General features: G+C 36.5%; 1 protein-coding gene across 2 annotated transcripts; it reads left to right on the top strand.

Moving 5' to 3' along the window:
- Positions 1–4,500: 4,500 nt before the first annotated feature.
- Positions 4,501–12,668, top strand: LOC121996777 (scar-like domain-containing protein WAVE 5). Of its 2 annotated transcripts, none has more exons than XM_042550886.1 (10): positions 4,501–4,823; positions 5,863–6,026; positions 7,057–7,180; positions 7,253–7,382; positions 7,605–7,651; positions 7,745–8,895; positions 8,992–11,720; positions 11,795–11,968; positions 12,055–12,162; positions 12,242–12,668. In XM_042550886.1, the coding sequence occupies exons 1-10, from the start codon at positions 4,669–4,671 to the stop codon at positions 12,293–12,295; spliced, it is 4,836 nt and encodes a 1,611-aa protein (XP_042406820.1). In that variant the 5' UTR covers positions 4,501–4,668; the 3' UTR covers positions 12,296–12,668. The 2 variants fall into 2 exon arrangements, with proteins under 2 accessions (XP_042406820.1, XP_042406819.1); XM_042550885.1 differs by having other exon boundaries at positions 7,054–7,180.
- Positions 12,669–13,150: the final 482 nt, after the last annotated feature.

Below are 13,150 nucleotides of genomic sequence, written 5' to 3'. Positions count from 1 at the left end.
GGACTAGGTCAGAGAGGGCTTGGTAGCTCGTTCTCTGGACCGGACGAAGTCGGAGAGGGCTCGGTAGCTCTTTCTCCGGACTAGGTCAGAGAGGGCTCGGTAGCTCGTTCTCTAGACCAGGAAGGTAGATGGAAAATCCTGGTGAGTGAAGCCAGGTAAAAGTCCTAGTGAGTGAAGCTAGGCAGTTTGGAAGTCCTGGTGAGTGAAGCCAGGCAGATTGGAAACCCTAGTGAGTAAAGCTAGGTGAAAGTCCTGGTGAGTGAAACCGGGCAAGGAAAAATCCAGATGGATCAAGGATGATCGGACATCTGGTGTTGAGAAGGTCAAGTAGGTCAAGGGAGTGACCGAATACTTGGCACGAAGAGAAAAGTCCAAGTGGGTCAAAGGGATTGACCGGACACTTGGTGGGAAGTCTTAGCAGGTCAAGGGAGTGACCAGATGCTAAGCATGATGTACCAATAGGTCAAGGTTGACCGGATGTTGGTGTGGGAGACTTGGGACTTGGTATTGGGAAAAACCAAGCTCTGATCGATCTGGGGACCGATCCAGTGATACGGCTGATCGGTCTGGTGACCGATCAGTAACCAAACAGAATGCTTCTGTGGATTATCTGATCGGTCTGAAGACCGATCAGGAAGCAAACAGAAGAGAAGAAGGAGAAAGGCTGATTGGTCCAGGGACCGATCAGACTCCTCCTGGACCGATCAGGACATAGCCTGATCGGTCTAGGCTTAGCCATATCGGTCCCCAAGACCGATCAGGGACAGTGTGGACCGATCAGGTTGGAGCCTGATCGGTCCAGACCTAGCCGTTGTGAGTGACAACGGTTAGATCTCGGTCTTCTGTGTCTTCTTCTGCCTTCACAGGTTTGCAGGTTCAGCTATATAAAGAGTCGAGCGACTCTACAGGACTTTCTTCTTGCTTCTGCAAGTTCTTCCAGGTTCCTTCTGCGAGCTTTGCTGAGCTCGTACTTCTTGAAGCTTCGCGTGAGCTTCCCTGCTGCTGGCATCCGTGAAGCTGCTGCTTCATCAACGGATCTCCAGACGAGAAGACAAGCTTGTTTGTTTTACATTCATATTGTCTTGTGCTTCTTTGTATTTTGTGTACTTCTATCTTACTGTTGCAAGAGTTATTGTGGCGAGGTTTCTCCACTCCACCCAGAAGGAGTTTATATTAGCCGGTTTTCCGGGGCCTCATCCACCGACGGATTGATAGGCTTCGTCCACCTTACGGACACGCCGAGGAGTAGGAGTTTCATCTCCGAACCTCGTTACATCGCTGTGCTTGAGGTTTGAATTCTCCATTTACGTTTCTGTTGTTATTTTTCCGCTGCGCTAACTTGATTTGTAGAAAGAAACGCAAATTTGGGGTCGGCTATTCACACCTCCCCTCTCTAGCCGCATCTGAAGGACCTAACAGTTCTGAGTAGTGATCTTCTCGGCGACAACAACAGCGACGTTTTCGACGATATCTTCAGCGAGTTCATCGGGAGATTCATGTAAGTCATTTACAGTTTACGTTTTGGTTGTATTTCATGCTATCCGAACCAACATGCATATCCTCATGAAAAGAAAATTCCTTTCACCCTTAATTAACTTGGTAATTACAGCGAAAAGTTGATCTTATAATTTATCTCTTTTCATATAATTTAGAAACGAATTATGATCATCGCTTAAAATCAGGGTAATCACCTTTTATTATAATTGATAATGCAATTAAAATTATAATTTTTTATCGATCTCACTTTTTTTATAAATATTTTTATTTTTTAAGAATTGTAATATGTCAGTATCAATCAAATTTTTTATTTTATAATTTAGGTATCTAAATTTGGGATCGAATTAGTAGGAGAGGAATGATCAGAATGGCAATTTAGATAAGTGAGATGGGATTTAAAAAATATATTAAAATATCCTAATCCAAACATGATCCGAACACGAATATAACTTGAAATCCTTAAATCTGAATCTAAAATTGAATCTGACCAACCCTGAAGCTAACCTAAATAACTTAAATAACTTGATTAATTTTTTTTTATTTTCTCTATAATTCACTTTTATCTCAATACTTCATTATTATTGTACAAACATTAATATCGATATATATAAAAAGAATCTTAATTTTCAAAATTAAAATTAATTTAATCCTTAAAAATCCACTAACATCTATATTTGAATCAACCTAAGTCAACCTGAACCCGATCGAAAAATCTCTAAACCTCCCACCCGAAAACCCCCAACATGAACTTATTTTTTTTCAAATCGACTCGGATATCATGAAACTCCTAATCAGTTGACTCATAAAAAAAATCAATCGAATTGATTTTTGTTTTAAAATTAGTCAACTTATTTTTAACACCAGTTGAATTAATTTCTTTCTATGTTGAAGTTTTAAGCAAATCAATCGACTGATAATAAAAATCAGTTGAATCAATTTGCTTCAATATCAAAGTCGGTTTTGGGCAAAATCGGTTGATTGACCAAATAATATTGAATTGATATAAAACTAGCTCTTATATGTTCGACTAGTTCTCCTAATTATATTCATACTTTCAAATATCAATTTGATCTAATATATTAAGAGCAGTGATTTTTTGAACACAAATGTATTTGAAAATTTTAATTCGTGTTCAAAAAATCACTATAGACATGAATATAATTTAGACGAATATATAGGAGCTAGTTTCATGTTAATCCGAAATCATTTAGTCCATCAGTCAATTTTGGGAAAAATCAGTTGATGGACCAAATGTCCTCATATTGATATGAAACTAGTTCTTATGTATTTAGTTAGTTCTCCTTATTATATCAATGTCCTCAAACATTAATTTGACCTAATATATTAAGAACAATGATTTTTTGAATACGAATACATTTAAAAAATTTAATTTGTGTTAAAAAAAATTTATTACTATTAATATATTAAATTAAATTTATATTTGAGGGAATGAATATAATTAGTAGAACTAACCGAACATATAGAAGTTAATTTCATGTCAATCAGTTTATTTGGTCCATCAGTCGATTTTGCCTAAAATCTGTTAATAGACCAAACACCATCATATTAATATGAAACTAGTTTTGCGTGTTTATTTAGATCTTCTGATTATATTCATATCCTTAAATATCAATTTGATCAAATATATTGATATAAGTGAATTTTTAAACATGAATTAGATTTTTGTTTAACACATCCATATTTAAAAAATCACTACTCTTAATATATTAGGTCAAATTGATGTTTGAGAATACGAATTAGATTTTTTGAATACATTCATGTTCAAAATCTAATTCGTGTTAAAACAATTACTGTTCTTAATATATTAGGTGAAATTGATTTTTAAGGGTATGCATGTAATCAGGAGAATTAGTCGAACATATAGAAATTAATTTTATGTCAATCCAAAATCATTTGATCTATCAACTATTTTTATTTAAAATTAATTTTGATATTGAAGTAAAGTGATTCGACTCATTTTTATTACTTGTTGATTCATTTATTTAAAATTTTGGCATATAGAGAAATCAAATTCGATAAGTGTTAAAAAATCAGTCGATTAGTTTTTGAATAGAAATTTATTGGACTAATATTTTATCAGTTAATTGATTAGAAATAAAATAAAAAATAAATACAGGATGATTAACAATTTTAAAACTAATTTACACAGTTTGCCAGTTTGGTAATTTAAAAGCATCTACTTGGTTTCATACAAAACTGATAATTCTAATATAACACCCAACGTCATTTACATTCCATCAAACAGAACACTTAAGAATGGAGTCATGGCTGGATCCGTACAATCAATCATCGGAGGGAATCACTTAATTAAGGTGTTGGCCGTAAACTAAACTATCAATCTCATTGGATAATAAGACACTTAACTTTAAGTTTTTAAGTCATAAAAAGTGAATCCCTTTTTTTAAAGTTTTTTAATCAAAAGATTCTCCAAACTTAAACATTTTCTAAATTATTCTTATAAATTTAGTTTAATAAAAAAATGAATATAATTATCTTTATGAAAAATATATTTAATAAACTTCTTTGCAAACAAAGCGTCTCTGAAAATTCTTTCTAGAATTTTCTTTTGTTCCGTGGAAACACGAGATTAGCTTGTCATTTTTTTTTTTACGCAAAGGATCCATAATATAATTACGGTAAAATTAATTGTGATTTAGCTATTGGTTGTGCCTTCATATTATAATTTAGATTAAGGTGGATGTTCGAAGGTCATCCCGCTCAACGACAGTTCAGTCATCCGTTCATTGTTGGCAACCTTTCAATCGTTCATTTCAATTCAAATTATAATTTAAATGAAAAAATTATAATTAATTATGGTTAAATTATGACTATGACTCTAAAGATAGGCATTATGAATCATCAAATTTTATGTTGATCTTAGAAGGAATTAATGAAAGCGCTGAGATAAATCGCCTTTTGCTACTATTATGGACCATCAAATGAAATCCCTTTGAAAAGGAAACTCAAAAAAAAAAAAAAAAAAAAAACAAAAGGAAAAAAAAACAAAAGGAAAAAGGTCTCTGTCTCACCGTTGGCAAGCGTAGTTCGGCGGCAGAGGAGGAGCTTCAGAGGCGGCGAGAAAAGGCTGGATTCTGAGGTCTCATCTCACTGCTCTCCGTGATCTGTTCGTGGTGGTGGTGTTCCGGCGAGATGCCGACGATTCGGTACGAGATAAGGAACGAGTACGGGCTGGCGGATCCGGAGCTCCACCGGGCCGCTGACAAGGATGACCCCGAGGCCATCCTCGAAGGGGTCGCCATGTCTGGCTTCGCTGGCGTACTGCGACAGCTCGGGGATCTCGCGGAGTAAGTTGCTTATGCCTGGCTGCTTCTCGCGTTTTGTGTCGTTATTCCTTTTCCCTGTGCCTCAATGGCGATGAAGTTTCGGGCTTTAGGATGAATCTGTGTGTGTGCATTTGACATGCAATGTTATTACTACTGCTTATGGGTGCCATATCTGAGTAGTTGAGCTGTTAGACTAGGGTTTACGTGGCTACGTCAAATCTCAATTCTTTGGTTGAAAAGAAAATTGCCCACGTAAATTCGGATTTTACATATAATATTGTTCTTGTTTCATACGATAGTTCAGGAAAGAAATGTTCTGTGGATCTTCGAAGAGTATGATTCAGAGTGTCTAGAATTGTTATGTTGCGTCTGAATTCGGAGACCATTTGAAGAAACAGATTAGATGGAAAACAATTACTAACTTACTGATGGAGGAGTTACGGAAATGTTTACGCAACGGTCGTACTCAAATGGTAAGTGCTCAAGTAGAAAGTGACCATAAAGAAACCAGGCAGAAATGTAAAGGACAATGAAGATGGCTAGTTGCTGCGTTGCTGCATTTTTTCCAACTAGGTAGCACTAATTGGTTCTGGTGTGTGGATGTGCCATATCTTGAACTAGTGTAGTTGTAGAATTTTTGCTATAGTATTTTATTCAGCTCGACTACAATGATCATAATTGCCGATATTCCTTTTGCAGAAAGAGAAACCTAAGTTAGTGATGTTCATGAATTGTTTTTCCCACTTATGTACTAGAATAAACATAATCTTCTTGTATTGCAAACATGCAATTTTATGGAAACAAACTCATAGCAATTGTTCTTCATTAACTTCTTAATATTTGCTCTTTTAAATACATCAACTTTATTTCATTCCTTTCTTGGAATTTTAGTGTTTAATATGACACACCCTTATTCTTTGAAATAGTTTCTTGCATAGTGATGCGATTCGATTGGTTGTGACTGCTATATGTTTCTACATATTCTGAGAATAACTCATGCGTCTTGGTGAAATATTGCAATTTATGTCAAGATTTATCACAGTATGGATCTTGTAAATAGGTTTGCTGCAGAAATATTTCACGACTTGCATGAAGAGGTCATGGGTACTGCTGTTAGAGGGCATGGGTTGATGCTTCAAGTCCAGCAACTTGAAGCAGATTTCCCAGCAGTTGAGAAGGCTATTTTCTCTCAGTCTAGTCATTCAGGGTTTTCATACAGCAATGGTCAGTATGCATTTTAACTTTTTCCTCCAAGAAATTCAAATTCAATCTTTTAAATCACTCGTTTAGTTCCAGTTTCCTGGTAAAGGAACTGGTTTTGTTGTTCTAATAAATTTGTTGCATCAAGACAAATGGTTAAACTTGGATCGACAATGGAAAAGTTATTTAGCGTAGTTCTTTTAAGTTGCTTCTTTTGTTCTAGTTCTTCCTAGGTGAAGCAATTGGTTTTGCCATTCGGTAAATTCATTGCATCAAGACAATGTTAAGCTTGTATCAACAGGGGACAGAGTATTTTAGGTAGTTCTTAAACAGACAATCTTGTAACAACATAGATAGTCCATATTGAAAAATGTTCTTTATGAGACCATTTTGTATGCTGACATCATTGCTAGGATGTCAAATGCAAGTTATATTTCACTTTGAAAATTGATGGGCAATCTAGCACTCTAAAGAGATTGGAACACTCTTTTTTCAAATTGGAGCTTTATCTTTCTTGCAAGAAGAAATTATCTTTTGCTAACCCCCAATTAGAGAAGAAAACTATTTTGTATCCTAATCTGTGTTTCCAAAAAATTACCAACCACACTTCCTTTCCTCTGTTCAATCAAACAAAATAAGAGATTGTCACTAGAGTTAACAATTCCATAGTCTTGTCTTACTTGCTGTCTTCACCACTTGTGAAGACAAACGAAGAACTATAAGATATAAATTTCTTGTAAGATAATACTTGAATATTTTAAAATTCTTATGTAATGCGCATCTTGTTTCTGGTGATAAAATGTTATCTAGAACTCTGGAAAAATGAATGAATAATGATTGTGTTGTAGATCATCTATTTTCTTGAATCAAAGGTTTAGCAATAAAGTCTTTGTGTTTATCAATGAAAAAACTTAAGCATAAAAGAACGATTCATGCAATGTGGCTCGCCTATTTGTTTGTACCATACAATTTTAGAAGAACTGGATGGCATATACTTGGATATTAATGTTGTTTCCTAATGCTTCTATTGTTGCCTTCATGTAATCATCAGCAGGTATTGATTGGCACTCTAACTTTCATCTGGATCAGAACATCATCACTCAAGGGGATATGTCACGTTTTATCTTGGATTCTTATGAAGAATGCCGTGGCCCACCTCGGTTATTCATACTAGATAAGTATGATATGGAGACTGACATATAGCTCAGAATTTTGAATTTGCGCTGGACTAAATGGCCTGTTTCCTTCAGGTTTGATACTGCTGGTGCAGGAGCTTGTTTGAAGAGGTACTCAGATCCATCTTTCTTTAAAACAGAATTAGTTTCCTCTAGCTTGATGGAAGCAGAGAAACCAAGAGAGAAAAAACCTCGGAGGACTAGGGTAAGACATCTTAAAGGAACACATTATTTTTGTTTTGGTCCTTTTTTACAATAAATAAATATCCTCTTCTTCGACTTGTACAACTACATTCTACTATCTCTTTAATAGCTAACCCTGTCTGCTGAAAAAAAAATATCTTCACTTTTTTAGATTGTTAAGAATTGTTCTCAGCATTGACAAAAGTTAACCTGACTTTCTTTTCTTGCCGGATCACATTGGAAGACTGATAAAACGCTAGAATTTTTATTGTCACCACGTGCAAATACTGAGTAAGTTCAATCAGCACATACAGTTTGATCAAATGATATAAACCAGCATCAGTTCTGAATCTTGTTCTCTCTCCTTCTGTTGGTCTTCTATAGTTCAAAGCCAGCAAGTTCAGTTCAGGTGGCTGATAAGTCTGCTACCAGATTTGTGAGGTTGAAATCAAGGAATTTGGATGATACCAATGAAAGTAAATTGAGTGGCTTAAGGAAGCATCTTCTTCAACTGCATTTGGATGAGCAGAAAATTGCTTTCGACAGTTCTCAAAGTTCTTCAAATTTAAATTCAAATCTAATTGATTCAAGTGTACCAACTTCTCTCACACGCGATACAGCTATGAATATGTCAGAAAATCATTCTCTAGTAGGAGATTCATGTCCTACCATGAACAGTAAAGAAGAATCGACTAGGATCACTGCATATGAACTAGATGGCCAGAAGGCGGAAGCTAAAGAACTTTCAGAATCAGTGCATAGGCCAATAGTGGGCGTACCTTATACTCAGAGAGGATATAATCTTGTGGACAGTAGGGAAAACTCAGCTGATTCTGACATTAAGTCAGAAAGCAGTGCCTATGACAATGAACTTAGTGATATAGTGAGAAGCACATCTCAGAGGGTGGCAGATCATAAGTTAGTGAGGGCTGAACTTCAGTTAGAAGGCAGTACTGATGGCTACAGGACTGAAGACATTGGTAGTGAGCAAGAAAATTTCATGGATACGCCCAACAGCATGGAATCAGAAGTTGAAACACATTTAATAAATAAAGGTGTACCAGATATTGGTGCTTTGAAAAAGGAAGGTCAGGAGATAGACACTTACAATAGTGAAAGAGTAGAGGAGATGCTCACTCAGATATCCGAACCTGATTATACTGGGCCAGTAAGATCTAACATTATGCTAATCAGTGGAATGACAAATCATACTAGTAACCTAGATGAAGTATTTACAAATCAAGAAGCAGAGGATACCCAGGAGCCTACTTTGCCACATGGTGAGGTTGCTAACTCTGCTGATTTAGTCTCTGATGAAGCCAGCAATATGGAGACATTTGATGATCCCACCACGTTGCAACCAAAAGAAATCATAAATGAAAACTGGGATTCTTATGATACTTGCCCTGTTTCTGATTTCATAAATATTAATCCTGAAGAAAGTTCTGCACCCTGTTTAATTCCTGGTAACAAAAGTACCTCAGCCAGTAACGATGCCCAATTAGAATCTGATGAGATTGCCAAATGCTTCAATGGTAGTTTTGTCTTTCAACTTATTGTATAAACACCGTGTTCCTGTTTTTCTGTAACAAGTCTTAACATTTTTATGCATATTTTGTTCAATATGATAGGTCCACCTTATCAAGATCCATGTTTATTTGAGAGAACTCGTCCAGAAGATCATGTGGATGAAGACATACATATAGTTGATCAGCTTTCCTGTCCATTAACTAGAAGCACTTTGGTGGAGGACCTTGAGAGTGAAGATTCATTCTCCATGACCACAATAGAAGAGATACAAGTTCCAGTGGATCAAGAAATAAAAATTTTTGCCTCCAAAGATGCAGCAAACAGTTCAATTCGAAGAAGCATCTTGCCAGTTGCCTCAGATTTTGTCCCTGACATCTACAAGGATGCTTTACATTGTGGCGAATTATTAGCAGATGTGGACGACTTTCATCATCCTGAAGAACTACTGAGTGATGCATCTATTTGTGTGGAAGGAACTGATGATCTAGCACAATACCATAGTACTGAAAACTCTATTATTGGATGTGACTCTGTGCTGCTAATTTCAGAAGAGGCAAAATCCAGTCTGGTCTTGTCTGATGAAATTTCCAAAACAAAGCAGGAGAACGTTGTTTTAAAAGATTCTCTTCCATATGATGAAGTTCTCCTTCAAACCTCAACTACAAACATAGGAAATTCCCCAGAGACAGTGAATCAACATGCAGAAACATGCCCAACCCAAAACATATCACCTCTGGCTCATGTTATTTCCACCATCAGCATTGCGGATTGTGCAACAGAAATACAATCTGTGCTTGCAATCGAAAACATAAAAGTTAGCATTGAGAATGGTGATGGGATAGAAAGCAATTTCTCGATGCCCACAATATTGCAACCCCAGTTTGACTATTTTTCGGGCACAGAGGAACCCTTGGAATCTCCCAAGATGAACTTGGGTGAGGAATTCCAAAAGTCCTTCGAGGGGAACAATGAAGAGAAGACACCTTTATGTTCTTCTAGAGAAATATTTTCCGAGAGTGTCAGTAATTCCATCATGCTTGATGATAATTTAAAATTCTCAAAGAACTTTTATCTAGACCGATTGCAGGATGCTGTTGGAATGCCTGAACAACGTACTGTTCACAAAAACTTGACAGATGAAACTTTTGCATCCAATGATGAAGCTAATAACAAAGAACCTTACTTGGTTCATACAGAAGAAGCACTAGACCAGCATCTGCAGTTGCTAGAAGATAGTAATGATCTCGCATCCTTTTATGAGCATCAACCAATTAACCATGAAATGCATCCTTTGAACACGGTGGAATCTTTAAGTTCTCAAAGCACTTTGAACATGGAAGATTCTCCAGGATTAGACCCAACTGCTTCATGCTCTGGTTTGCCTGTGAATAATTCATCTAATGCAAATGATACTTGGTTACTTGGTGATATTCATGAAACTATGCCGGGTGGCCATGTCAAAGCATATCCTGTTCTTGATGATCCATATCTAAATTATCGTGCTCAAAGTGAACATTCTGATTCAAAGTGTATAGCGCAAGGTGAACATGAAAGTGTACAAGGAGATATGCCCCTGCCAACCAACTCAATCTTTGATTTTGTAAGTTTATCTGAAGAAATTTCTGCCATTCCAACTGGCAATGGAGATGTCTCTACCTTGCAAGCTAGCGAAGGAGGTGTCTCTACCGTGCAAATTAGCAATGGAGATGTCTCTTCCTCTCAAACTAGCAAAGAAATTGCATCTGCCTCTCAAGCTAGCAATGAAGTCATCTCTAGCTTACAAATTAGTGACCAAGAATTCTATTATTTGCAAGATAGAAAAGAACTCTATGAAGCTAACAATTTTGATGTCTCTACCTTACAAGCTAGTAATGAAGAAATATCTACCCCACAAACTAGCAAAGAAGTTGTCTCTATCTTCCAAGCTAGCAATGAAGAAGTTTCGCCTTTACAAGTTTGCAATGCAGAATTCTCTAACTCACAAGCAAGAAATGCACATTACTCTACCTTAGAAGCTAGCAATAAAGAATCAGGATCCTTACATCAAAAAGGTGAATGCCTTGAACTGGAAATTCCAATTCATTATATTGAATTGGAAGATAAACCATCAGAAGGACCTGAACCAAATTTTCACGCCTTAACAAACAATGTGTTACTCCATATGCCAGCATCAAATTCGGATGAGAATGCAAAAATGGATTCACAGGCTCATGTTTCATCTGAGTGGAATTCAGAAATTTCTGCACACCATGCGACTTACGATATCTCTGATATGGCATTCTATCCCTTGTCAGGCTCCGATGTGAGTGCTTTTGAGAGTACATCCAGAATATCACACCAGTCTCAGGAAGGCAACTCAAATTCTTCCTTCCCTTCCCAGAATCATGAAGAAACACCACCCTCACCCCCACTTCCACCTCTTGAATGGAGATCTCAGAAGCTGTCTTCTCTGTTGCCCAACCAAAATCCAATTCTAGCTTTACCTAGGGGAGACTTTTTTATGTCATCATCAGACAGCACTCCAGAAAATCCATATCTTTGTTATTCCAACGATAGGCATCTATATTTGGAGAACGAAGTGGTTCAGTCTCAGAGCCCTTTCTTGGTTGAAACTAGCAACTTGGACGATAACCATCATATTCTGTCACTCTCTTCGGGGCTAGACATGCCCCAGCATGGCTATGTGTATTCTTTGGAAAGGATCCAGCCAACTTTATTTGCTTTTGTACCTACCAAAGAAGGTGAAATGTTTGGTATTAACCCTCGTTCCATTCGTAATCGCCCTAGAAATCCATTGATTGATGCTGTTGTTGCTCATGATAGAAGCAAGGTAATGCAGTCTACTTGGTTTAATGCTCAAGTTCCAACCATTTAGTTCCCTCATGTTTGTCCACTGTCCTGCAGTTGAGAAAGGTGTTAGAGGTGGCTAGGCCTTCTGATGAGTACAAGGCAGATCAAATGGATGCATTACTAGAGTCCAATATTTTGCAGTTGAGGAAGGTATCGGAGCTCGCTAGGCCTTCTGACAAACCTAAATCAGAGGAGAAAGATGCATTATTAGAGCAGATAAGAAACAAGGTTGGTGCGTTTTCATAGACTGTTGGCCACTTAATCGGGTTGTATCTCTTCTCTTGATTGTAACTTGGGCAAACTTCTTTTTTCAGTCATACAGTCTGAAGCCAGCAACTGTTCTTTGGAAGCCAAGCCACAAGAGTGATTCAAGAAACATTAGAGTTGTGGCCATCTTAGAGAAAGCAAATGCAGTTCGCCAGGTTAGTCTTAAAATTGACATTGTTCTTGGGTCACTAGCTTCTTGATTGCCGTTCTGCTTAACATCTGCTCTTTGGATAGGCAATGGTCGGAAGCGACGAAGATGATTGTGAAGATAATTGGAGTGACTGCTGAAGTGTCGAGCACAAATTAGTTTGTGATAAATTTAAAGCTGTCCCAACTCTGACTAAGCCAAAAAAAGAAGAAGAAAAAGTGCAGTGCAGACACGAAGGCCACTTGTAATATAAGCATTGTGTACAGTGCGTTCTCTTTTTCAACCCTTGTTCGGTTTGTATTCTATTAAGGTTGAATTCTGTTTGATTGTATCATGTAACATATCTATCTAGAGCAATAGGCCCTTGTTCAAAATGTAGAGGAAACACGTTTTCTTGTGTTGATAGATCTTCTGGCTTGAACATTCTAAATGTTGGTCCAAAAGACCAAATCTTTGAGTATGACTTATGATCCATCGGTGTAAGCGTAAGGGCCATGTTTGATTCATGTAATGTTTTATTTCACATGGTAATACATTCTTAAGCAAATGCTTTCATTAAAAAATGGGCATATTATGCACAAAAATCTTGTTAAGTTGACGAACTGTTATACCATGTAACATGTTAACTAAACACTATATAGAATTAAGATCATATGGTGTATGTTTCATCGCATTTCTTAAAATAAATTTTATTAATAATTAATATCCAGACTTTAAAAATAAATTTTATTAATAATTAATATCCAGACTTTAAAAAGTGAAAATGTCGAAATTACTCCGGTGTCTCCTTAATCATCTTTCCGATTTTAATTCAACATAAAAAGACCATAATTATTATTTTATTTTTTAAAAAAAATTGTTGATTTTGTTTTAAAAGAATTGAATCGGGTACAAAACAAACTCTCACGTTAAAAGCAATTGATATATCATCAAAAGTACAGACTGACATCCACATTTATAAAAAATTTTACTCCAAATAATATTATTCACAATCA

The sequence above is a fragment of the Zingiber officinale genome, chromosome 6A (genome assembly GCF_018446385.1).
Source record: "Zingiber officinale cultivar Zhangliang chromosome 6A, Zo_v1.1, whole genome shotgun sequence".
Taxonomy (NCBI): domain Eukaryota; kingdom Viridiplantae; phylum Streptophyta; class Magnoliopsida; order Zingiberales; family Zingiberaceae; genus Zingiber; species Zingiber officinale.
This window is presented reverse-complemented; position numbering and strand designations above follow the sequence as displayed.

What these genes read in the sequence shown, in the direction of transcription:
- LOC121996777 (XM_042550885.1), top strand. Translation starts at nt 4,669, where the DNA reads ATGCCGACGATTCGGTACGAGATAAGGAACGAGTACGGGCTGGCGGAT. An exon ending in CAGCTCGGGGATCTCGCGGA is followed by an intron (nt 4,824 to 5,862) that starts GTAAGTTGCTTA and finishes TCTTGTAAATAG; the next exon opens with GTTTGCTGCAGAAATATTTC. An exon ending in CGGTTATTCATACTAGATAA is followed by an intron (nt 7,181 to 7,252) that starts GTATGATATGGA and finishes TGTTTCCTTCAG; the next exon opens with GTTTGATACTGCTGGTGCAG.